Below are 24,516 nucleotides of genomic sequence, written 5' to 3'. Positions count from 1 at the left end.
AAATTCTCAAATTTAATTTTTTTTTTTAAAGAATTGAGAACACTGTGCAGGTGGCTCACGCACTGGCACAAAGGAAAGAGGAAAATGACAGTTAGCGACGGCCACAGAAGAGCCATCCAGGGAATGCTGTCCATCATCATCCTCTGGTTTGACGCTTGGAGGAAGAGGAGGGGGAGCGGGGGGGGGGGAGAGAAGAGGAGCAGAGAAAAGAGGAATACCTGTGCTTTAAAATGGTGGTTGTCAAAAACAACGTAGTTAGTACTGGTACAGAAAGGCAGGCAGACCAACTGCAGAGAAGAGTCTAGAAAAGTGGAGCTATTCTTTGTAAGAGTTCTGTTTCAAACTAGTTAGGAGACAATGATTAGTAGCTGTGGGAAAGAAGGCAGTTGCCTTGTGGAGGGGAATCAGTTTTGAAGCCTAAATTTAGGAGGAATCCCTGACTTAAAGGTTAAAACAATCAAATAAAAGACATCTAGCCTTGTGTATTCCAACTCTAATGAAGTACTTGTACATGAGAAAGGGCACAGGATGTCCACATGGGCGATTTACAATCCGGTCTTTGGAGGTAATACACAGATCGGCACTGGTGTTTCTGGAGAGATGTACAAGACGCTGGTGCTGGTGTGTATCTTTTTAAACAGAACTAAAGAATGGGTGTCAGGGTAGGAGAGAGACTTATTTTTACTTCTTGAACCAGGAAGTTATACAAGCCAATTAAAAATAAATTAAAACATATGTCAGCAGCATGGACAAGGCTTGATCTCCGGAACCACAAACCAAACCTAACCAAAACTGAAGCAAAATTCAGAAAACCAACCCCAAAGTTCCAGCTACTAGTAGCATCATTAGGACTGGAAGGTTAATTTGCTATGTTGAATTCTCGCATCAGCAGACTGGTCAAGATTTATTAAGCAGGAGGCAGCTTTCTTAAAGGGGAATTGCTCCTGACCTAGGGAAATTTGTCTGGAATACCCTATCTCCGGTGACTGGCTCCTTTCATGGCTTCAGCTGTCTTATATGCGGCCTGACTTGGCAAATGAACTGAAAGTCAACAAAAGTAAAGAACAACTTTGATTTTAAAAAGTACCTCAAGGCAATAAAAAAAATTATTTTAATTTTTGATACATATTAAAACATTTTAGTCAGGTATCCCTGACGGCATAACAGGACAGATACACAAGACCTCAAACATGCTTTAAAATGACATTCAGCAAAGTATCCAAAATGTAATAAATAGCAATAATCACACACAAACACATCTTCATACCCAATCATTAAGCTACTAAAACAGACAGCTAAAGAATAAATAAACAAGAATTGACACTAAAAAAAAATATTAAATGGGGTTTTGTAATTCACTCTACTTATAGAGGGGGGCAGTCTGAACAACTTAATTTGCTTTTCAAGGTTACAGTGGTGACTCCCTCCCAACCCCAATAATAAAACATACTGGAAAAAAAATCATTCTTACAATAATGCAGTTTTTAAATACAACAAATAAATATGAAACCAGCAAAGCAAGTTCAAGTTGTAATAAAAATGGTCCCCCATCCCCAAAGCTATGGAAATATATAGTCACTGTGGTAGCAAAGGATAGCATCTAAAGTGGTAGTGCCTGGCACCAAGCTCGTCTGAGACCTTTGTAGGACACTAGTGCAAAGCCCAAGGGTCCAACTCACACGCACCCCTGTACTGGAGAGACATTACCAGGTGGAACTTAGCATGTGCAATGTCTGCACACAGTTTATAAAGTTCCCCAACTCACACGCACCCCTGTACTGGAGAGACATTACCAGGTGGAACTTAGCATGTGCAATGTCTGCACACAGTTTATAAAGTTCCCCAACTCACACGCACCCCTGTACTGGAGAGACATTACCAGGTGGAACTTAGCATGTACAATGTCTGCACACAGTTTATAAAGTTCCCCAACTCACACGCACCCCTGTACTGGAGAGACATTACCAGGTGGAACTTAGCATGTGCAATGTCTGCACACAGTTTATAAAGTTCCCCAACTCACGCACACCCCTGTACTGGAGAGACATTACCAGGTGGAACTTAGCATGTGCAATGTCTGCACACAGTTTATAAAGTTCCCCAACTCACGCACACCCCTGTACTGGAGAGACATTACCAGGTGGAACTTAGCATGTACAATGTCTGTACACAGTTTATAAAGTTCAAAGTTTAATGCATAGTAGAGTATCTTCATCCGCTTAATTCTGTCCCTACATCAAGATGAAAACAGAAGTATCTTGGGATTTTACCATTTGGTCTGTACCATGTGAGAGTATTAAAGTCAGCATTAGAAAATCTATAAAAGTTTGTTTTCTGACAGCAATTTATATAACTACGCAAATTTTACATCATTGTGTGTTAAATGTAAGAGGAAATTCTTTTCCCTTTGACAGGTCCATATGATGAAATCCAGTAGCAGACAATGTTATCCAAATAAAGAGGTGATTGCAAGGGTTTTCTTTTTTTTGTACATTAATAACCTTAGCATCTAGTATAATAAATTACATAGTGTCAAAGAGCATAAAAGATTCAATTAAAAGAAGGTACTATTTTGTACAAACAAACCTTTTAACATAAGAGAGATAAAGAGACTGGGAATTAAAGCAGCCATATTTCTACTATTAAACTAAAGTACCAGGATTTAAAACAAAACAAGTAAAAACAAATGGCAGAACGTGACTGGAGTACCAATACACAATGCATTGTTAGCTGCTAACCCAGTGAACTCCAGCTCACAGAGTTACACGGTGTTTAATTTAACCATGCAGGCTAACATATAATAATAAAAAAAAATCACCCTGCATCTTTTCATTTTAAACTAAAACTAGTTTAATAGTGAAGCTACAAAACAATGAACGGATATTGCTCCAGCTCGCACAGTCTCTCTGGTGCGCCATCCTAACACAGCAGCAAAGCCTCGTCGTCACTCGTTTCGCTCTTCATCGTTGCGTCTAAGCAAGTGTCTGGGATCTGGGCGGTGTGCACGATGCCACAGCGCTCGCAGGGGCCATCGCGGTTACCGGTTCTGACTCCAGGGTTCGCGGCACTGGAAGGCTGCCTAAGCCCTTGTACTTGGTCTGAGGCCAGATCAAGGAGGGGTCGGGAGCAGTCACTGGCGTCAATGTCTGAAGCTCCGTCAGAAACTGGAATTAGCATTTCAACATCATCATCGTCTTCTCTTCCACTCGCCCCGTTATCAAGCTGTCTCAAAGGACTCTGGTTCTGATTTGTAGAGCTCGACCGACCTAATGTAAACCGTACCCAGCGCAGGCCCTGAGTCATACGACTTAAAGCACTTGTGAGCTGGTGGCGGGCTGGGCTCACACTAGGGGCTTCCACACCTGACACATCCCTTCCGTCTGCATGGCCACCTCGGGTGCTCTGGGTTGAGGAATTCCCACCGGTTCCCACCGTGGTTTCCACGGCTGTCGTGGGAGGGACTTTCTGGGGCAAAGGCGCAGCCACCCCACCAGATGCTCCCGGCGTATCCCTTCTCTCGCTTTCTGTGTCTGTGTCGTCAGACTCCACGGAAAACAGGCTTCTGTGAAGGTGACTCCTTTCCGTTTCTCTGCTGCTATTCTGACTCGGAACAACCTCGTCTCCATCTGCCGAGACCAAAGCTAAGGATCCCGAATGACGCGATCTTGCAAAGTTAAAAATACGATTCCAAATGCTGCTGGATCTGCCGCTCATAGGAAGCCTGATTGACGTGAATCCCAGCTGAGACCGGACAGCTAGCCTCAGGTTTTCTAAAACCGAAGCCTGCAAAAAATTAAGAGGGGAAAAAGTAAGACCATTAATAACAAAGTGTCAAGATGAAGAGCGTTCTTTGGCCCATTGTTTCAGGGGGCTGGGGATGACCTGACTGCAATCTCAACTTTACAGTAATAGCTATGTCAATTCTAAGTTATTTTATTTCAAACGTCAATAAGAAATTGTACCAAGTGTAGGAAGATAAATACATTTACAACCAGAAGACTGATAAATCTCTAGCATACTTCACTAGGTGACCTGGCATCATTTATGTTTACCATCTTTTACCCTCTTAAATAAGTTAATAAGTTAGCCTTGCTTTACCAGGCTGAACTGTCCTGTCCATGTGGAATGGCACTTCAGAGCTGGTTTCCCGACCGAACAATGAGTACTGAGGATCCAGTTACACTGCCACAAATAAAGGACTGAGCACGCTTGTAACAGAGACTAGAAATCAAAAGTATACATTTGGACTCCTCAATTTTAAGAATTAGCTTCATTTTCAGTTTAGGATTAAACCATATTAGTTTTATAAAAGAATAATTTAGAATTATAGACTTTAAAATATGAAATGCTTCACAAACTAATTGCACATAATAAAAGTATCTTGCTCAACTAAAAGAAACCTAGGGGCCAGCAAGACGGCCCATCAGGTGAAGGCATGAGCCCCACACCTGGCACCCGAGTTTGATACCTGGAGCCTACGGGACCCAGGCAAGTTGTCCTCTGACTGCCACAGATGGCATCATAGCAAGCCTGACCCTCTTCCAGACACAACAGTAAATAAATGTAATTAAAAGATATATTCTTTTGTTCTAGATGATAGTGTTAGATTATTTTTAAAAACGCAGCACTAAGTAGTCTTTAAGCTCCACCTGGTGGTTATGGAGTTGGAGCAAACACAGCTTAAGACCCTGGATCGAGCACTTCAAACCCTACCTATCTCTGCAAAGGCTAGCTGACACACTCCTTACACAATGGTCTATCCTGCCAGGGCCCAGCTTCTGGCTCTTCCTCTCACAGAAACAAGAAGGAAGAGAACGGGGGGGGGGGGGGGACACACTAGCTTCCGCTCCCCACCCGTGTTTGTCCTGCTCATACAGTTATGCCTGTATAGTCTGAACACAGTTCGGCAAATGCTAAGAGGCCACCTAGCCCAGCTTTAGGACAATATACCGCCCAGTAAGACATTCGCCTAACAGTTCAGCAAATGCTAAGAGGCCACCTAGCCTAGCTTTAGGACAATACACCCCCAGTAAGACATTCGCCTAACAGCACTCATGGACTTTCAGTACAAAATGTCTAAGTTTTCCACCAGTTAAGAAGCATCTAACTACACAATAAAAAGGAACAGTAGTTAAGCTTAGAAAGAACTTCTCCGCAGACCTAGTATTCAAGCCACAGTCAAGCAGGGCAGGTTATCTGCACAGCGGGGAGCAGAGGCGGGCAGACCCTCAGCACACTGACCCCAACTCTATCGTCACCTCTGCCACAGTCAGAAGCCTGCTCACAAGGCTGCCATTTAACCCTGGATTCTACAGGACACTTCAGGGGGGTCGGGTGGATGGGAGCCTAGAGCTTAGACTATGAAGCAGCAGTAACTCCCCGAAAACATTTCTTATTTTATACTAGATGGCAAATTACAAACTTATTTTTTTAAAAACTTGTGCAAAGTTGATAATTTGTTGCCAGAAAACTTGAGAGTTTGGTTTTATTAAACAAAGCCTAGTTTACTGTTGAAGGACTATCTTATTTAAAATGTTGTTTAAACAGAATTCCTTCACGAAGATAATCAGTAGCTCTAGAGAACAGAGCAATGTGGAACAAAGAACTCAGCCCTCCTGGACGCCTCTGACTTGGCTTCTGAAGTCTCATGGCTGACAGAAAGGGGCATCTCCCTGGAGACTGGCCCGCAGCTACCATGATGTGACTTAGGGTAGGGCTCTGGAGAGTCAGGGCGGGGTGGCGGCTGCAGGAGGGCTACAGACGCAGATTAGTTTAGATTAGTGTTGTGACTAGTGTGTCTGGATGGGGGCCCAGGGGAGTGTCCTTGGTTGGTAACAAACACGCAATACTGTCGCACAGGGGCAAACAGCAATGCCGCCAGCTGGGCTGCCTGAACTCTGCCCTTCACTTTCCCTCAGTCTGTTTCGATCTACGTCCTCCCACAGAACAGAATCATGGCAATCTCATGGGCAAACAGCGCCCAGTGCAGTGAGCCTTTCAAATCCTCTTAGTGAGCTAGAAAACCAGAGGGAGCTGGGGAAGCCCCTGAACTTGCAAATGGTCCCAGCAGTGAGCAGTCCCAGGGTCTGTGGCTTTGTAGGCCCAGCGGGAGGAGGATGGGAGGATGTGAACCTAGTCAACCACGTCCCTCACCAACCTTCAAAGAAACTCTGACTGCGGCAGGGCCAACAATATAAAGAAACTATAGTTTTTTTCCATCTTACACCCTAAATTTTGACCAATATAAATTCTGAATTATAAATTACACCTGGAAAAATGTTCAAAACCTACAAATTCTTACCAAGGATGTGCTGAACACTCAAATAAGGTGGCAGAAGTGAAATGGTGTTCTGTATTTAAAGAGTTAGATCACTTGAGAAAATACCATTTTTTTAGTTCTAAGTCTGAGCATCATTTTTATAGACACTTGTGAACACATTTAAAATCTAAATGCATAAAATCCTGACTAAAGTGAACCTTGGTATATTTAAAAAAACTTACTGAGAAATTTGAAGAATCAAGAAACATGAATTACAACCCAAAGAAAGTGGACCAAATTTTTAAACAGTGCAAAATTCAGCCAGAAGTTCTCCCTCAAATGAGGAGCAAAGAACTTCTCGAGTTACTTTCACTTAAAACTGGCTAACAACATTGTTAGTATTGTTAGTATTAAGTATTCATTCTTAAATCTCTAAGTGTTCGGTTCAATTGGAAAATTTTAAATTTCAGTGTACTCATTATAAAAAGAAAAATGTCTAAGAACAATCATATCATAATCATAAGAATTACAATTTTATAGATTCTGTTTAAAATATAATAAAAATTTATAAATTCATTTCTCCATATATTTAATACTTGCTTGACTGAAAATTCCTAAAGCTAAGGGTTCCTGTTTTACTACACAGAAACTTTAAAAGTATTAAATGATGAAGCATTAAAATCAGAATTATACCTGATTAGGTGAACAAACGGGAAAATCCTCCACGGGTGGGATTAAGCCCTGAGCAATCAACTGTCCGTAGGAGGGAGGGGCTTCTCTTCGCAGCAGTTCCGCTTCCACTCGGGACAGCTGGGTCTCAAACGACCTTTGTAAACGGGAATAAAGGGGTCAAAAGAAGGTGCGCATCAGTGTTCCCCCATCAGTGCTGAAGACCAGCTGACTCTCAGCTAACTGACTCAACGAACCACTCCTATCAGGGAAAACGCTGCCCTCGGCAAGGCTGAGGAGAGCGGAGTGTCCAGGGGAGCTTCATGCTAGCAAGAACCTAGGTGACTGTGTTCTAGCAGACTGGAAAGCTCTGTCAAAGGAACAGGATAGGATAATAGATGTCAAAACCCCAAGCCCTAGTCTTTAGAAGACAACTGTTGAAAGGCGTCAGAAGACCCACACATTGTTTTTTTCAGGCCGGAGTGAAATGAGCCCCCAGTCTACTTCCGGCAGTAGCGAGATGGAACTGGAGGCCCGACTCTGCACCGTGTTACACCATCGCTGGAGTATGGTCAAGGTTTTCAGCTATCTGCATTTGCTGCAAGGGAAGATGCAGCAACTCCATCACGGCCCTGTGCACCTGCGCACCAGCTGTGACCTTTAGCTCTCCGTTAACTGATAATCTGTAACTGTTAGAGCTGAAGCAGCTGTCCCCACAGTAGCCTCCTGGGAGCCATCTCTGCCATTAACTTCTTTCAGTTTATCTTCAACCACGCTGGAAGCTGCTCTCCCTGGAGTCCAGCCTCCTTGGGGCTCAGCCGAGATCCTATCTCACATTGAACTGCACAGCCAGGCCTTGAGTTCCCCTCTCATGTGCTGTTAGTTTGCTGTGTGTTTCCAAGGCTCCAGACCCAGTGAATTACGTGTTTATTCTTGGAGCAAGGCTTTTATTTTATTCTCTACACACTTCCGCAGAGAAGCCCCTCTGGTACCTCTTCTCCATATCCCGCTCACATATTGCAACAGGCACCTCTGGAGGGAGGGCTTCCACATGCCGCCACCACGAGGGTGCTCACTCCAGTTACACGGAAGGCTCACCGCTCTCCTCTTATTGTGAGCCTGCCTGGTGAAACTATGGCTCATTTATTTTCTCCTCACTTGTAGGAAGCTATAAACACTGGAGGCTCTGATATGTGGAATTATTGCATATTTATAAAGACAAGATAACTGAGAATAAAAGTTTGCAAAATCCCCCCAGACAGTAACCTAGTAAATATATTTCTTATCTCATAAAGCTAAATATTATTTTGTATTATATTAATCTTTGACTATTGGGCTTTTCACCCTAATTTTATATATTCTAAACATTTATACATCTCTAAAGCACATTAAAAGGACTTATGGCAAACATCTGGGCCACACTTTTAAATCACGCAGGTGCGCATGCGAGTAAGCTCCTGTGGAGGCCAGAAGCCAAGCTCAGGTGTCAGTAACCATCCACTTTGTTTACAGAGGCAAGGTCTCTCACGGAAACCCAGAGTTTGCCCAGGGATCCTCGTGTCTCTACTAGCACTGGAATCACACCTGTTCTCTACCATGTTTAATTCTGTGGGTTAATATCGGGCACACATGCAGCTCCTCATTTTGCCTGACCCCACGTGTTTACTGCAGAAACCACAAACCAGTCTGTCTTGGTACTGACCTGCGTTCAAACATCCTCAGAGAATAGAGCTTGCAAGTACAGCCCAGCGCAATGACGAGGAGCAGGCCACAGATGAGGCTCCCGATGACGGCAGCGGTTATAACCCTGGTGGGCACGATAACCGGGCAGTTCTCCTCATCGCTGCCATCACCGCAGTCATCCTGGGAGTCGCACACCCAGCTTTCAAACACACAGCGGTTGTTTTTACAGTGAAAATTCCCTGGCTGGCAAAAGAAGCAGTTTTTTTCATCGGATCCATTCGGGCAATGATTTTGGTAGTTGCAGCGGTCAGAGCGAGGATAGCAGACACCATTTCGAGAACACGGGAATTCTTCCTTTTGGCACATGGTACAGTTGATTTCGTCCCTCCCGTTTGGGCAGTGCCAATAGCCGTCGCACCGCTGCTGCTCCGTGTAACACCCCCAGTTCCCTCCGCAGGGTATCTCCCATGGCAGACAGAAGCCGTCTACTTGGTAAGTAGCGTTAAAGCCCCTTGCCGCATTTACTTTATCGGCGCAGAAGTGCACCCTTATCTGTCCAGAGGAAGAAACGACGGTGAGAGGAGCGTGGGAATCGAAAGCAGTAAGCACCCGCAGGAGCTTTCGAGGGTTCTCCTCCAGCCCGTCATATATTTTGACATAGTCACCGTAACCAGTACCATCAAGTTTAAAGTCCGTGAAGCGGAGAATGACCTTCCGGTGATCACCAGTGTCTATCAGCCAGGTGCAGTTACTCCCGGGAGGGTAGAAGTCTGGGTAGTTCGGAGAGTTGAAAGTGCCGTAGAAGTATTTTAGCCACTGCCCACATGTTGGCACGTCGCAGTCTATCTCGTCCCCCAGGTCCAGGCAGTCAATGTTCCCATCACACTTTAAGGACTCGGGGAGGCAAGTGTAGACTTTGGTGAAGCGGGACAGACACTGGAACTGGTTGTAGGCGCAGGGCTGGAAAGCAGCCGCAGTTGGGGGGTTGGCGTCTTTGGCGCACACCTCCTCGTCAGAACTATCTCCACACTCGTCCATGCTGTTACATTTCCACGCTTCTGGAATGCACTTCCCATTACCACAGCGGAACTGATCACAGGCACAGTTTGGCTCCTCAGATTTCCCTGGGAGAATGCGGGGAAGGGAAACGGCGAGGGAAGAGGAAAATCAGACCCAGCCACACTACACAAGACAGGCATATTTATATAATGATGATGACAAAGCTCGAGCAATAGGGTTTAAAACCCTGTGGAAAGTGTGTTAAGTCCTGGTGAGACATCGGCACTGGCATCATGCGCCCGGCAATTGCATCTGTTAACTGTTTGCTCCTTGCAGGTTTCCCTAACGATGGGAGAAGGGATCAGTTCTACTTTGTAGATGCTATTTCACTACGAACACGGAGAGAATGACGTACGACATGCGAGCCAAAGGATATACTGCCTAAGAGCTTAACATTTTATCAACATCACTAAAACAGAAGACATGTTTGAAGGAAGAAAAACTGCCCAGGCCAGCACTTTGCAAATAATCTTTCACACTCTCCTCTCGCTCTTGCTCTGTCCTCAAACAAAGCAGCATTTTGCTGTGCACACTGCAGTGTGCTTTACAGTTTAGCCTTGCTTTTCATGAACTGCCATCTTAACTTTAAGTTGCTCATGCCCCATGTAATCATGATGAAATACTTCCACTTTACAGTTTATTTTTAACAAAACTGCAAACAGTTCACAGAGTGACTTTCCGACGTCGCTAGTGCCTATTACCGGGTACAGTTCCACTTCCGGGAGGGTAGAAGTCTGGGAAGTTTGGAGAATTGCTCATAAAGGACGGGGGAAGAAGTGCTTAGGGAATTCTAATTATTTTAGTATGCCATGCTAAATATTCCACAAGAGCAACAGAAACGAACCAGACCCTAGCTGATTCCCACGCTAGCAGATTTGGCGCGCTGAATGAACCGTTGTTGCCTGTCCACTAACAACTACATATGGATGAGGAGGTGGCAGGAGTCCTCCAGGCTGCGTGAACGTGACAAAGGCACCCAGTGCTCTAAACTTTCCACATGTGGGTGGCCCGCGCATGTTCAGAAGTGGTTTAGGAAAAGAAACATCAAAAACTCGGAGACTGAACTGTGCTGGTGGGAGGGGCTGTCTTTTGCTTTAGATGTAATGAGAAGTAATTCACACACCAGAAAATACACTTTCATAAGATCTCTGCAATAAGGGCAAAAGCTTAGAGAAAAGCACACTTTCAAGACAAATATATTTAGGACGTTTTAAAAGACAGACCCTACTTTATGAAATTAGACATTTCATTATGCTTGCAGAAACACTGAATTGGATACTCAATCTGAAGGCAGCTGACTTCAGCTTCTAACCGTTGAGGGCCGACACATGATTAAACACACACTGTTCAGAAAACCAAGTAAAAGTGAAGAGCAGTTAACACCACACCTGAAAAATACGCCAGTCTGAAGCCTTTCCTGGACACGCTGTCATCTGAATGGAACCGGATCCAAACGTGGTCTTGTGAGGAGATATATGGAGGCGGGACTGTGGACCCACAAGCTCTGTAACTTTCAATATTCTTGTATGTTTCTATTGTTAACCAGTCCAAACTGCACCTTCTGGATCCCTGGATATCAAAGTCCTGAAAACTAAAAAACAAGAGAATGTTGGAAGAGGCTTTAAAATAATTTGACAAGAATGTTCATAAAAACGAGATGTAACGGAAGACATCATAACGGAAGATGTCCGCAGCAGCTGACAGCCACACTGTCAGCCATCACACGCCAGCTGCTAGGGCCTTATGCAGGCATCGCTCCCTCAGGTCCCAGAGGGCTCTGCTCTTCATAAGGTAACAGCAGACTCCAGAACCGTGCTGAACGCCAGCTGACAGCACAGGCTCCTTGTCTGTGTTCAGGGAAACCCTTTCCAATCCTGACCTCCTGCAGTTCTTCCTGCTTGAGTCACGAGGTCAAGCATGGAGGAGGTGCCCTACAGAAACTCCTCTCTCTTCAGTTAGGCTAGGTCACCCACTTCTTCAGGGCAGCTCCAGCTAAGTTTCCAGGACAGCAAATCAGAACAATAAAGAGAGAGGGGGAGAGGAAGGGGAAGGAGGAGAAGGGGACAACAAACAAGAGTAACATGTGCTGTGACTGGCCCTCGAGTTTGGGAATAATCTTTCATATAAATCACCTTATAGTTAATCATTATCATACAGTTCCTAAAATACGGGCTCAAGAAAATGGGAAAAAAGTCAAACAAGAACAGGGCAGCAGCCACTGCTTGGTACAAATGAGAAATCTAATTCTGCTTCCCGCATCTGAACATGGCTCCCTAACAAATGAAAACTCGACTTTATCTCTCTCCTCCGCTTCAGATCAAGTGATAAGGGCGTTAACTGCGGGGCTGATGTCAGGCTGTGCTTGTCCCGGCCCTTACAGCATCACATACCACACTTCCAGAGATCTCTGTGTACACGCCCTCTCTCTTACAAGTCAGATTTTCATATTACATGTAAGTTTTTAACTTTCTAAAGATACCATTTACACCAGAAGCTATTAGAACTGTGATTTGTTTTCATGAACATGCCAATAAACATATATTGCTATATTATAAATATTCAGATATACCCAGCAGTTATGTTTTAATGCGATTATACTTTGTAATGTGCTGTGTTTTATAAATTAAGAAACATTCTTGGAATTAGTTCATTGGTTTGAGCAGACTACCAAGAACTGAGAGGACAAAGAGGTTAAAAAGAAAGTCCTGACATGGCAAACATTACAGTGTCTCGGTAGCTGTGCTACAGGCGGATTATGTTGGCTGTTTATCTCAGCACTTACTTTTTTTCATACAGTCTGGAGGTTGGGGTGTGGGCTTACTTTGTGGGAGGCTCTTTGGATGGACCTCCCTCCCTTCCTCCTCTCCTCTGTGTTCCCTACCCAGGTTTCTTTTGTTACAACTGGTCTCAAGTGGTGGCTCACACACCTGCAGATTCTCCCATGGAGTCCATATGTGGCAAAGTCATCCATGTTTGCTGGGAGGCGACCAATGGCTACGAGCGGCTTTTTTCACAGCCTTCCTAAGCAAAACAGGTAGACTCCGGCGTTGAAGAGTGAAGGAGAAGTGGCTGATGCCTCCATCTCTAACGTCTATGAAGGGAGCTCTCACTTGCGTATTCTACATCACTCTTCCCCACTTGAATTCAACTGTTTGAAAATATGTTTCTGAAGGAAGCTAAGGCAGGGGGCTGGAGAGACGTCTCAGAGGTTAAGAGCATTGGCTGCTCTTCCAGAGGTCCTGAGTTCAATTCCCAGCAACCGCATGGTGGCTCACAGCCATCTGTAATGAGGTCTGGTGCCCTCTGCTGTCACAGGGAGGCATGCAGGTACAACAATGCACACATAATAAATAAATGTTAAAATAAAGGAAGTGAAGCAAGAAGATTATGAATTCGGGCCATCCTTGGCCACGTGTCAAGTTGAAGGTCAGTTCGGGCTCTTAAAATACTCAACAAACACACAAAACCCAGCGCACGTCCATATTCCTATGTTTTCATGCTTGTGCTTGTCTGTCTACAGGGTCAGGGTCAAGCCCACACCTTTGCCCAAACAAACCCCTTACTCTGAGCGGCACCTGCAGCCCTTACTTCAAACCATTTCACTTTAAGTTAGTGCAGGTTGTACAAGTAATAAGTTTTCAATCATTTTCTAGGTGTGTGTGTGTCGTGTACACACGTTCCTGGGGGGGCATGTGCACATACGTGTACAGGTGGTCAAAGGTCAACTTCACCTGGTGTTCCTCCTTCAGACTCCACTCACCATGAGATCTCTCGTGGGGACTGGAGTTTGTCAAATGAGTGGTCTGACAGGTGATTCAGACCCGGGTTTTCATGTGGAGGTGACTGAACAGTCTCTCTGCCCTCACTCTGTATTCTTAAGCCATGTTATTTTGTTTCTAAATTATAAAAGGGGGGCCGAGGAGAGGGCTTTCCCAGGACATGTGGCGTGGTGGCATGTCTGTGAGCCTAGTGCACAGAGGGCGGGGGGGCGAGGGATAGGCTCGTGTCCACTAGTCTACCTAAAAGACAGTTCTAGGCTCAGTGAGAGACCCTTCTAAAAGAAAGGGAATACACCCAATGTTAGCTTCTGGCCTCAACATGTGCAAACATGGGTAAACACACCTGCAACACATGCAATCATGCACCAAAGAAAGCAAAAAAATAATCAAGATATGTTCAATAGCATGTTTAGTTATATAAGGACACACATGTCCACTGACAATCTACTGTAACTTCTTTAAAGAACAGGAGACAATGAACGAGGCTCAAGTCATGGCTTGGATCTTTGAGCTGATTGGTGGGTTCTGTTTGTCTACACAATGCTAAAGGTCACTCTTGATCTTAACAAGCTATTTAGCAATTTATGCTTTTGTTAAGAAGCAGTTACAGGCCGGGAGGTGGTGGTGCACGCCTTTAATCCCAGCACTTGGGAGGCAGAGGCAGGCGGATCTCTGTGAGTTCGAGACCAGCCTGGTCTACAAGAGCTAGTTCCAGGACAGCCTCCAAAACCACAGAGAAACCCTGTCTCAAAAAACCAAAAAAAAAAAAAAAAAAAGAAGCAGTTACAATAGCTGGGTGTAGTGGATTATACTTTATATATGATGTGTTTATCCTGGATTCAGAAGAGGGAATCCAGCACTCTGGAGGCTGAGGCCACATGAGTTCCAGATCAGCATACATGCTATGGGCATCAGAAAATGCTGAAAACCAAGTTAGTTAGGTCATTGTCTTACTTTTTAAATGACACTGGTAACCATAACTTATTTTATGTTCTGCAAAATATTTTTATATTGCTGTACCTCTGACAATGATATCTGGAAACCATTTCCATTTCTAAATAAAAAACCAACCATGTGAAAGGATCAGAATTACCTTATAGTAATGATTTCCCCTGGGTTTGCCCGTATGAGCCAGCTACAGTTGATCTTGGCGGGGTACTCAGAAGGCCAGCCCGGACTCGTGATTATTCCACTTGGGGCTCGAATTTGTTCTGGAGTCTCTCCACAAGCTGGAAGACAGCCAAAGCGACCTTAGCTAATCATTACATCCTAACAAAAAGACAGTATCTCTTTAAAAAAACAAAAGCAAAACCCAAACACTTTAGATGTGAAATCAAATGCAGGAAGACGTGGTTCGGCTTAGAAAGCCTCTATTCCACTCTGGTATTTTATTTTCTTCCCCTTTAGAAAAAGAACCTTATCCTTACTCACTGGCAGACAAGGAAAATTTCCAATTAGATCACTCAGGCATCAGAATTTTTAGGTTTAAGTGCAGATATCAATCAATTTCCCATTGATCTTTTCTCACGTTTATCTTTTAAATTCATTTTACTGTGAATATCTATTCAGTAAATGTACTTAGATCTTTAGGATCATCAAGCTGTTTTCAGTGAGCTTTAGATAACCATAAATATGGAACTGCAGTGTTTGATGAAGTAGGCCACTGGATACAGACGGTAAGACATTAAAACACTGCGAACTGTCCTGCGCTACTGCGTTAATACTCTCTGGCATAATCACAGGGCTGTGGTCTGAATGAGAATGACTCTACAGATGCACCAGGACCCCAGTCTGCGGCATTACTTGGGTAGGTTGAGGAGGTGTGTTTGTTGGTAGAAGTTATTGCTGAGTGGGGATTTGAGATTTCAAAAGCTTCGCACCGTCCCAGTTCACCCTTTCCTTCCTGTGCGTGGAGACGTGAGCCCTCAGCTCTCAGCCTACGCTCCAGCACCATGCCTACTGTCTGGTTGCCATAGGCCCTCAATCCCTGGGACCACATGCACCTCCAAACCCTTTCCTTCTATAAGCTGCCTGGGTCACGATGCTTTTTACCAGAATAACAGAAAAAATCATAAAGACAAGGGTGTTGAAAGAATCCTAAACCACTGAACCATAAACTTCTGAAGTAATGCTTAAAATGTCACAATGTGGTTGAGTATCTGAACACCCCAAAAGAAAACATTCATGCCTATACACCTTTTCTTATCTAGAATCATGCAGATAATCTGACAATGTGTTCTTTCCCACTAAAAATAAAAACACTTGGCTAGACAGGAAGGAAAAAGACAAAGAAAGGAACAAAAAGGAAAGAAGGCTAAAGGCTTTAGCGGACCCTAAACCTTGGAAGCTATTACTTCACACTATTTCATCAATTACCGTTGCTGATTTTAAAGTAGTGGGGAGAGCAGCTGACAAGGGCACATGAGGAATTATTAGAACTCTTGGGACAATTTTCAGAAAGGTAATAAAAATATACAACAAATTAAAAAGATGAGCACTATGTCCTAATGAATTAACTAATCAGTATATATGCCTATAAACAATATTGCTGAGGGACAAAACGAGTCGGTGTAAGCGACGCACTTGGCACCACATACAGTCTGAACTCTGGCAGTTTAAAAGATCAGGTGGCTAGACTTGAAGGCAGCAAATGCCCTCACTGCAGTTACAACTGGGTAAAAACCATATATATTTGTATCTATATATGTATACACACACACACACACACACACACACACACACACACACACACACACACACAGAAAGACTGTTTTCCTATTAGCCATTTCTACTGATGTGTTTACATCAATCTGTAGGTGAGGAATCTTAGTTGCATCTTCACAAACGGACAATTTTCCCATCACAGATGCACTCAACAAGAAAGATTCCTTGTTCTCTCTCTCTCTCTCTCTCTCTCTCTCTCTCTCTCTCTCTCTCTCTCTCTCTCTGTGTGTGTGTGTGTGTGTGTGTGTGTGTGTAAAAATCCTTCCTTTTAAACAGAGGTTGATGCCCACTTAATTTAGGCCAAGGATGGACAGGAAATAAACTGCAGTTAAAGAAATGTCATCAACGGTGTTCAAAATAAAGCAAGCCAAACCGCTTACAGTCAATCCTTTTTTTTGCTCTTTCTTTTATTGATTTTATTGAGCTATACATTTTTATCTGCTTCCCTCCCTTCCTTCCCCCTCCCCTTCTACCCTCTCTCACATGATCCCCATGTTCCCAATTTACTCATGGGTTCCGAAAAAGACTTGATTTCTTCGAGTGTAATTCTCTTATAAAGATTTATTGAAATAACACACTGCTTTGTCTCTGCTTCATTTAGACAGCTGCCACGATCTCACGGAAAAAGTCTAAGGCATTATTCTGGTCACTTTTACCATAGTAGATTATCACGCAGCATAAAACTGCCAACTTTTAAATAAACACTAGACTAACTCTAGGGAAAGACTAGAAAGATTATTATTTTTAGTTTTTTTAAAATTATGTTTTAAGAAAAAAGAATTCCAGTACATGAGAAACCAATAGGTGGTGCTCACATACCAAAAAATAAAACTTCTGCGTGAACACAGGACATGTAAATGTGCATAAACACACACGAACACACATGAACATGTTTGAGCACACCTGAATACACATGAACACTGTACACACCTGTACAGGGCTGAGACATGTCACCATAGACAGGAGTAGTTATTTTAAGACTTACTACACTTATATTTCTATCTGTATTCTTAGTGACATTGTTTTAAGGCATACCTCATTCCTCTTAGTAAGTATAGAACTAAATTATAATATCGAAGATTTTCCTTGAACTCATTTTAGATATTCTGACTTTGTTTTGCCCATCTACAGCATGCTAGAATCTGGCTTTCTGTGGCAGAGGCTTTAAAAGAGCCTTCAGGTGATCTACAGACTCATTAAAACTGTATGCTAATGAGATTCCACGGAAATAAACATATCATTGTATAAAGTCAGGGTTAAAACATCAATCTCAAATACTCACTATTCGTTATGGTGATCCCCGCCACTTTAGTCAGTTCACCCAAGTGCACTGTACTGGCTGGGTATGTAAATAAACTCTAGCACAACCATAACATAACCTCCCATAGCTGTGAAAGAATGCTTTAAACTGCAAAAACAAACTATTCAAATCCGTCTTTTTGGTTTCGGTTAAGAGTCTGTCTGTACCGCACTGGCGAACTGGAATGGCTCTCATCCGCATTACTGGCTTGGCTGCAGTATATACCACTCAGGCTTTACTAAGTTTTAATTTCTTCATGTTAAACAAGGGGGTACTCCTTGACGACCCCCAGATCTCCACCAGCCCGCTTGCCCTCATCACGCTCATCTGGGGTGCATTTCCAGAAGCTATCCAGGATCATCAGAGCGTTTCTTTCTTTCCTTGATTTGCTGTCCTTTGATCTACTGAACTCAGACTCCCAGTTCTAACCTTGGCCATAGAAAAGACACACACACACACCACTCACTTGGTCCGCAGTTCCCAAGATCTCTCTAGAGACCCTGGCATTGCCTTTTTTTGCTTCGTGTTAGGGTCTACTACCTTGACTGGCTGACACGTGTCTTCTGGTGTTCCCCGCCCTCAACTGCCCTGTAGGTTTTCCGGGATTGGTCCCCCTTCCCAGCCACTCTTATCAGGCAGTGCTCACGCAGAGCCTCCTTCTTTTCACTCTCCGTGCACCCCACCCTCTTACAGGCTCAGCTACAATCCACAGGTCAGGGCTTAAACTCTCTAGCCAGGGACTCTGCACGGTCAAATGCTCACTGGGCATTCCAAGCTCAAATTCAACGTGGTCAGAACTATGTGCTCCCAAGTCCTCTTTATTCTATGTTCGACATCTTCACTGGCTCCGGCACCATTTGGTTAAGAGAAAGGCAGGTGAGTAAAATGGAAACTCATTTCGAGACTGTCACAGGTCGCCTCAGACATTCAGAAACAAGATTTGGTCATGAGAACTGAAAGTTTCAGTTGGGAGCCGAGCTTGCTTTTACTACCTGTCAGCAAAGCCCAGCCTGACAGTGTCTTTCAACCCTAGTTCTTTCATTACACTAGCATATTATAAACGCCCCAACCCCTTTCATCCTAACACTTCAGCTCTCATGTTTAACCTCAACTGTAATTTGCAGTGGTTTACTGTGTTTAATGTGATCAAATTTAAGCTGCTATTTTCTTGCTTTTAAATGGGTATTTAAGCCATGAACAGCAAGCAAAGGGTACTGAAGGTGTAAACACAATTATTTTGATAAAGGAATGGTCAATGAGTAATATCACACGTGACAAATCAGACTGGCGAACAGTAAAGCCTGGCCTGCTCCAGGACCGGGCGTGGCTCAGCAGGAAAGAGGGCAGAGGTAGGCTAAGCTGTGCCCCTGAAGGAGTAAGAAGTACGACATAAAGTGAGCGGCTGGATGGAGGCCAGGGTGAGGACAGGCAGGACATACCCCAAACCTCTATTTATAGCTCTTTAAAGAGCCCATTCATTTTAAAAGACGTTTACGTGCATTGGTGTTTTGCCTGGATTTATGTCTGTGTGAGGATGTCAGGTCCCCTGGAGTGGACTTAGAGACAGTTATAAGCTGCCATGCAGGTGCTAGGAATTGAACCCGAGTCTTCTAGAGGAGCAGCCAATGCTCTTAATTAATGAGCCAGCTTTCTAGCCCCATGTTTATAACTTTTTTTGTTTTAAAACAAAATGCTTGTATTTTTAGCTCGTTTAAACCTCACCTTTCTAGAATTTGACAGAACTCCCAATTTATAGCATTTAATGTTGACCTTCGTTTCCTACATTCATTCAATTTATGCCTTCTCTATTGCTTATACAGAATTATTTTAGCTATGGTCTAGTTCATTCTTTAATGGATTGACATACAATAAGAGTATGTGTAATTGGCAATGGGGGAAATTTTGTTAGGGTAATGTAAAATTGTATGAAAAATTTCCTAGCATGCAAATCATCCAAAGTAGGAATTTTTAGTTAAGGAAAACTATTTTCAAGAAAAGCCTAGAAGCACCTTCCTTTATTACACGGAGTGGCTCCTTTGCGGACCTAAGTAGCTGCCCGCTTTCTTCTGGATGCTCATCTCAGGAAGTAGCAAAGCCAGCACATGTGTAAACCAAGCACCTTCCAGAGAAGGATCTGTCTGAATCACGTTTGCTTGTTTTTGTTTTGATTGTACTGGTCTCTGTTTGAAACAAGTGTCTTGCAGAGACAAGCATAAATCGGGCCTACACGACTGCCCAGTACAGACCAATTCTAGGCACAAAAAGTCCTTGCTATTTGTCCACATTAGTATTCTGACTGGTATTTTATTTGTTCTCGATACCTGTACAGTAAAATACATCTAAAAGATCAGTACGAACACCACTTCTTTCAAAAGTCCTGTTATTTTAGTGTGTGATTTGTAAGGCATGAGGTTTCCAAGAACACACAAAGAGACACACATGTACACACATAACATATCAAAAATTGCTATATTTAGTCTTTGTTCATTTTGCTTTTTTTTTATGGAGACAGGGATTCTCTATGTAGCTTTGGAGCCTGTCTTGGAACTCGCTCTATACAGCAGGCTGGCCCTGAACTCATCTTGTTTCTTAATCGATTTCTTAATTAGCAACATCAAGTGTTTGTTCTTTGAACATAAACAACAACTAAAAAAACCCCCAAATTTATTTAATTTACTTTGGTGGGCACCTTTAGACATAAACAAAATTCATGCATGAATGATGACACACATCTACAGCTTTTATAAATTCTTCATTAACTGTAGGAGTAGAACCCTGCCCCCACACCAAATGGCTTCTAATTGTTCATTAAAAAGACAGCAAATCGCTGAGGTGGTGCTGTTTGCACCTGGAAGGTGAAGGCAGGAAGACTGAGACACTGAAGTCTACTTAGACTACATAGCAAGACCAAGTGCAGAAAACTAAACCGAACAAAGAAGAAACAGCAACAAGAGGGAAGTGATGTCAGCTTCCATCTCAGGCAGCACCGTCTTTGCGGGCACAGGGTGACCTGGTTAAGATCCCTCAGAGTCTATCATTTATTTACAGGGGATCTAGTGTCAGGACATCTGCAATGACTTACAGAAAACAGTGACACATGTCCAACCCTGGGAACAAAGTTCACCAAAGGGTTTAACTAAAAACTGTTCTATTTATCATGTATTCTGCTCCTCAGGAGAGAATCTGCTAAAGAATGAATAGTGGAGAGGTCCTTTGATGGATTTATTAATAAGATTTTGGAATTAGATTCCCAGTTTAAAATAGAGATATCGTTTGCATGAATTAAAAATTAAGCAAAACTAATACAAACCTAAGACTTCAAGTTTCTATTACTATTTCAATAATCTTACAGTACAAACACAGAACTGTGGTTGTAAAAGTAGGAGTAAAACTTACGGCCTATTTTTAAAAGCCATCATTTCAAAGTGGAAGGCTTCAGATGACTTTTATTAAGATGAGGATGGGAGAGAAGAGATCATGTCAAAACCATGTCAAATAAATCCTTCAGTTTCAGAGTTCAACATTTTTAAAGCCTGGAGAAAAGAAGTTAGCAGTGAAATTTATGATTGGACCTAAACTACTTGTAAAAGAAAATGTACAGTTTCCTGTTCAAAGGATGAAAAACTAGGTTTCTTTTCAGAACTGACAAGAGTTGATACTTTATGACAATAAGTAGCTGAGGTTAAGGACATATGAAGTGTATGTGGTTTGGGTTTTATGAAACTGAAATACAAGTTAGTAAATGACACTCACTGACTACTAAACCTCACAAGACAAATATGAAGGGCACGAAAAAGAATTGGTATTTTCAAGGAAATAACAGATGAGAAAGGATGTATAATTATTAGCTGAATCTAAGAAACACAACAGTTATTGTAAGAAATATGTAATAAGGCGGCTGTGGTGGCTCACGCCTTTAATCCCAGCAGAGGATTAATCAGGAGGCAGAGGCAGGCGGATCTCTGTGAATTCAAGGACAGCCTGGCCTACAAAGGGAGTTCCAGGATATCCAGGGCTGTTACACAGAGAAACCCTGTCTTGGGGGAAAAATGTGATAAATACAGGGCTAAATGATGTCATATGTGTTTAAAGTAACTTACAGCAAACAACATACTTCAAGAAAGATACATAAATGTGGTATACAGCACTTCAAAAGATCTCCACAGGACAATTTGAGCACACCTTCCCCCGTCTGTAGTCTTGGCTAGTGTTGATGAAATGAAGTCACGCATTCATCTGGCTGGCTCAGCACGTGCTTTTCCTACATCTCCTTACACATTAAAGAGAGAACGCCTTTGTTCTTATTACACCTTCCCCTTTTCTCTACTTACATAGTTCAATAATACCATGTACTTAACTCCATGTGTGGGAAGAAAAAAGATAAGCCAACAAAGAAAACATGTAAGAAAACACTAATAAGAAGGGGTCAATTCCAATAAAAGAGATGTATTTTGAAAAAAACAAAACCAAGCAAATGAAAAACAAAGGCTATCACTGGGGCTGGGGAGACAGTTCACTTGGTAAAGTGCTTGCTTTGTAAGCAGAAGGCCCCGAGTTCCATCTCTAGTGCCCATGTGAAGACAGCAGGGGTGGTGGTGTGCAATCATTCAGTCTCATCGCTGAGGAGTCACCATATAATGGGGGAGACAAATGCCCCAACTAGATATCTTAGGACACAAAGTAAATCCCCAGTGCCAAGAACCGGCTATATCTTAGTGGGTGGCTTGCTGAAGGAATCCCATAGACTCCCCCAAACATCATAGGCTATTGCCATGGAGTGTCACTGGGTATATAAACTACATACCAGAGCAGGCCCCAGGAGTAGCCAGTCATTGCAAAATGAACCCCACATTTGTGTGTTTATCCTTCCTTCATCTGTTTTGATTTTTTTGGTATGTGTGTGTTCCATTTTTTTTTTTTTTTGAGAGAGAGAGACAGAAAGAACAAGAAGTTGGTGGGTAGGAAAATGGGGAGATCCTAGGAGTTGGGGCAGAAAAATATGTTAAAAATATTGTATGAAAAAAATTAAACTAAAATTTTCTTAAAAAGTTATAATGGTAAATTATTTGTGTTTTAATAAATAAAGTTTGCCTGAAGATGAGAGGACAAAGCAGCCATACCAGATAGACATACAGACCATGGAGTGGTGGGACACTTTTTATTCCAGACTTGGGAGACAGATAGATCCCTGTAAGTTCAAGGTCATCCTGGGCTACACAAGATTGAGTCATCTAAAAGAGAAACAGAGCTCACACAAAGGTGATCCAGCACTTGGGATCCCAGGCCTTTAATCCCAGCACTAGGGAGGTGGAGACAGGAGCAACAGGGCTGGGTGGAGAGAGGAATATAAAGGGGAAGAGACAGGAGCTCAGTGGAGTCTGGAGTCTGAGGATTCCTGGAGACAGTATCTCACCCCTTTGGTCACAAGATTTGGTGGAGGTAAAAGGTCTAGAGGCTAGCTGCTTTGTTTTTCTGATCTCCATGTTGAACCCCAATATCTGTCTCTGGGTTTTATTATTTGAGCTACAAAAAGTTACAGTTCACAGAGCTGAGGATAAGACTTCTGCTCCAAGTCAAAAGTTTACAGCTCATAAGGCCCATGAAAGGCATCAGCATGAACAGTAAGTAGAGTTCAGCTAAGCTCTCATGGCTACAATAATGTTAAAGCCCAGGGAATAAGTGTGGTTACAGTTTCTGAAGAGTGAGCCCTATCTGCATAAAAACCGATCTAGGAATAGCAAGTAGCAATAAATTGTTCTCTTCAGAATTAATAATAAGCATCGCGCTTGCACCAAGTGTCTCTGCACTCTCCCAGCCTGTGGCACGGCTGGGAAATTGGGGTTCTTTAGGTGTACCAACGTAAAATGAATGCAGGCAGATTATAAAAAATATATACAGCTTTAACGTAGAAATAGACTTACAGTACCACGGTTCCCGCGCAGAAACAGGAAGCAGAAGAGGAGGGTGTGCGCACACCCGGCAGATTTATAGGTAAACATTACCCTGAGGCGAACACTCCCCCTAAGGCTGGGCTTAACCCTACATCTCCCCCTTTTGTCTAAATAAGACAGAACTAAACCAAATACAACTATATACAATAATAACAAATAATAAATATAACAAACAATATTGAGAACAAAAGTTTTGCTAGACATTCTATCTCAAGGAGTCTAAATAATGTAGAGAGTAACTACAATTATATAATCTTCAACTCCATCAAAGATCTGAGAAGGGAATAAATATTACTTAACAAACGAGAGATATCCAAAATGTGCAACAATTGACAGAGACAACTGACTACCTGGGCAATCACCCAAAGTCTTGTTTGCAATGTTGAGTCAACCAACTTTGGCTAAGGTCTAACATAACTGACATACCATTATTAAAGGCAAGGAACTTTCTTAGAACTATCCTACCCTGTCTTGGCAGGATAAGACAATCCTGTTTTATCCACTTAGGGATATTCTGTATCTTTGTCAGAAGTTGAGGTATGGGCTTTTCTTAACCCAAAGGCCAGTTCTGCCAAGAAGACAAGCTCCCAGTGGAGTGTCTTTGGTGTTCAACGTTCTTTCGGGAGTAGAGTGGCGTTGCCAGGAGTAATTGTGTCTCGTTGGCACAGAATTCTAGGTTAGATTAAAGGCCATTTTTTACAGCTCTTCGAAGAGGCTGAAGATTATACTATCTATACTAAATATAATCTCTATGTATCTAAAAGACCTGATTAACCTAAAAATAAATATGACAAACACATAATTCTCAATACCTATCTAACTTGAAGACTAAAAGAATAAACAACTGTGTAATATATGAAGACAATGATCTTCAACTGTAAACAATGTCATTACATATCAAATGTAAACAATGTTATTATATAAATAGTATCAGAGGTAGAAATGTACATTGTAATATGGTAGATGTATCAATACAATATAGACAAAGTTATAAGCATACTCATACAAAAATAGAGGTAGGAGCACTCACATTTAATATTTAATATATCAATATACAGGAAACAGTACCAATACAATTTTCTAAAAACAGTA

General features: G+C 42.7%; 1 protein-coding gene across 2 annotated transcripts in view; it reads right to left on the bottom strand.

Annotated features, from left to right (window-relative positions):
• Positions 1-1,069: 1,069 nt before the first annotated feature.
• Lrp12 (LDL receptor related protein 12) overlaps positions 1,070-24,516 on the bottom strand; it is an 87,880-nt gene continuing 64,433 nt past the window's right edge. For both annotated transcript variants that reach the window (XM_075961087.1, XM_075961088.1), the window contains 5 exons: positions 14,543-14,678; positions 11,059-11,261; positions 8,631-9,735; positions 6,953-7,085; positions 1,070-3,783 (listed from right to left, as the gene is read on the bottom strand). In XM_075961087.1, coding sequence (XP_075817202.1) covers positions 2,920-3,783; positions 6,953-7,085; positions 8,631-9,735; positions 11,059-11,261; positions 14,543-14,678 — 2,441 coding nt within the window. In that variant the 3' untranslated portion in view covers positions 1,070-2,919. The remainder of the gene's footprint in view (positions 3,784-6,952; positions 7,086-8,630; positions 9,736-11,058; positions 11,262-14,542; positions 14,679-24,516) is intronic.

Source organism: Microtus pennsylvanicus, chromosome 2, assembly GCF_037038515.1.
Source record: "Microtus pennsylvanicus isolate mMicPen1 chromosome 2, mMicPen1.hap1, whole genome shotgun sequence".
Lineage (NCBI taxonomy): Eukaryota > Metazoa > Chordata > Mammalia > Rodentia > Cricetidae > Microtus > Microtus pennsylvanicus.
The sequence above is the reverse complement of the archived record's forward strand: the minus strand, read 5'-3'. Positions and strand labels throughout refer to the sequence as shown.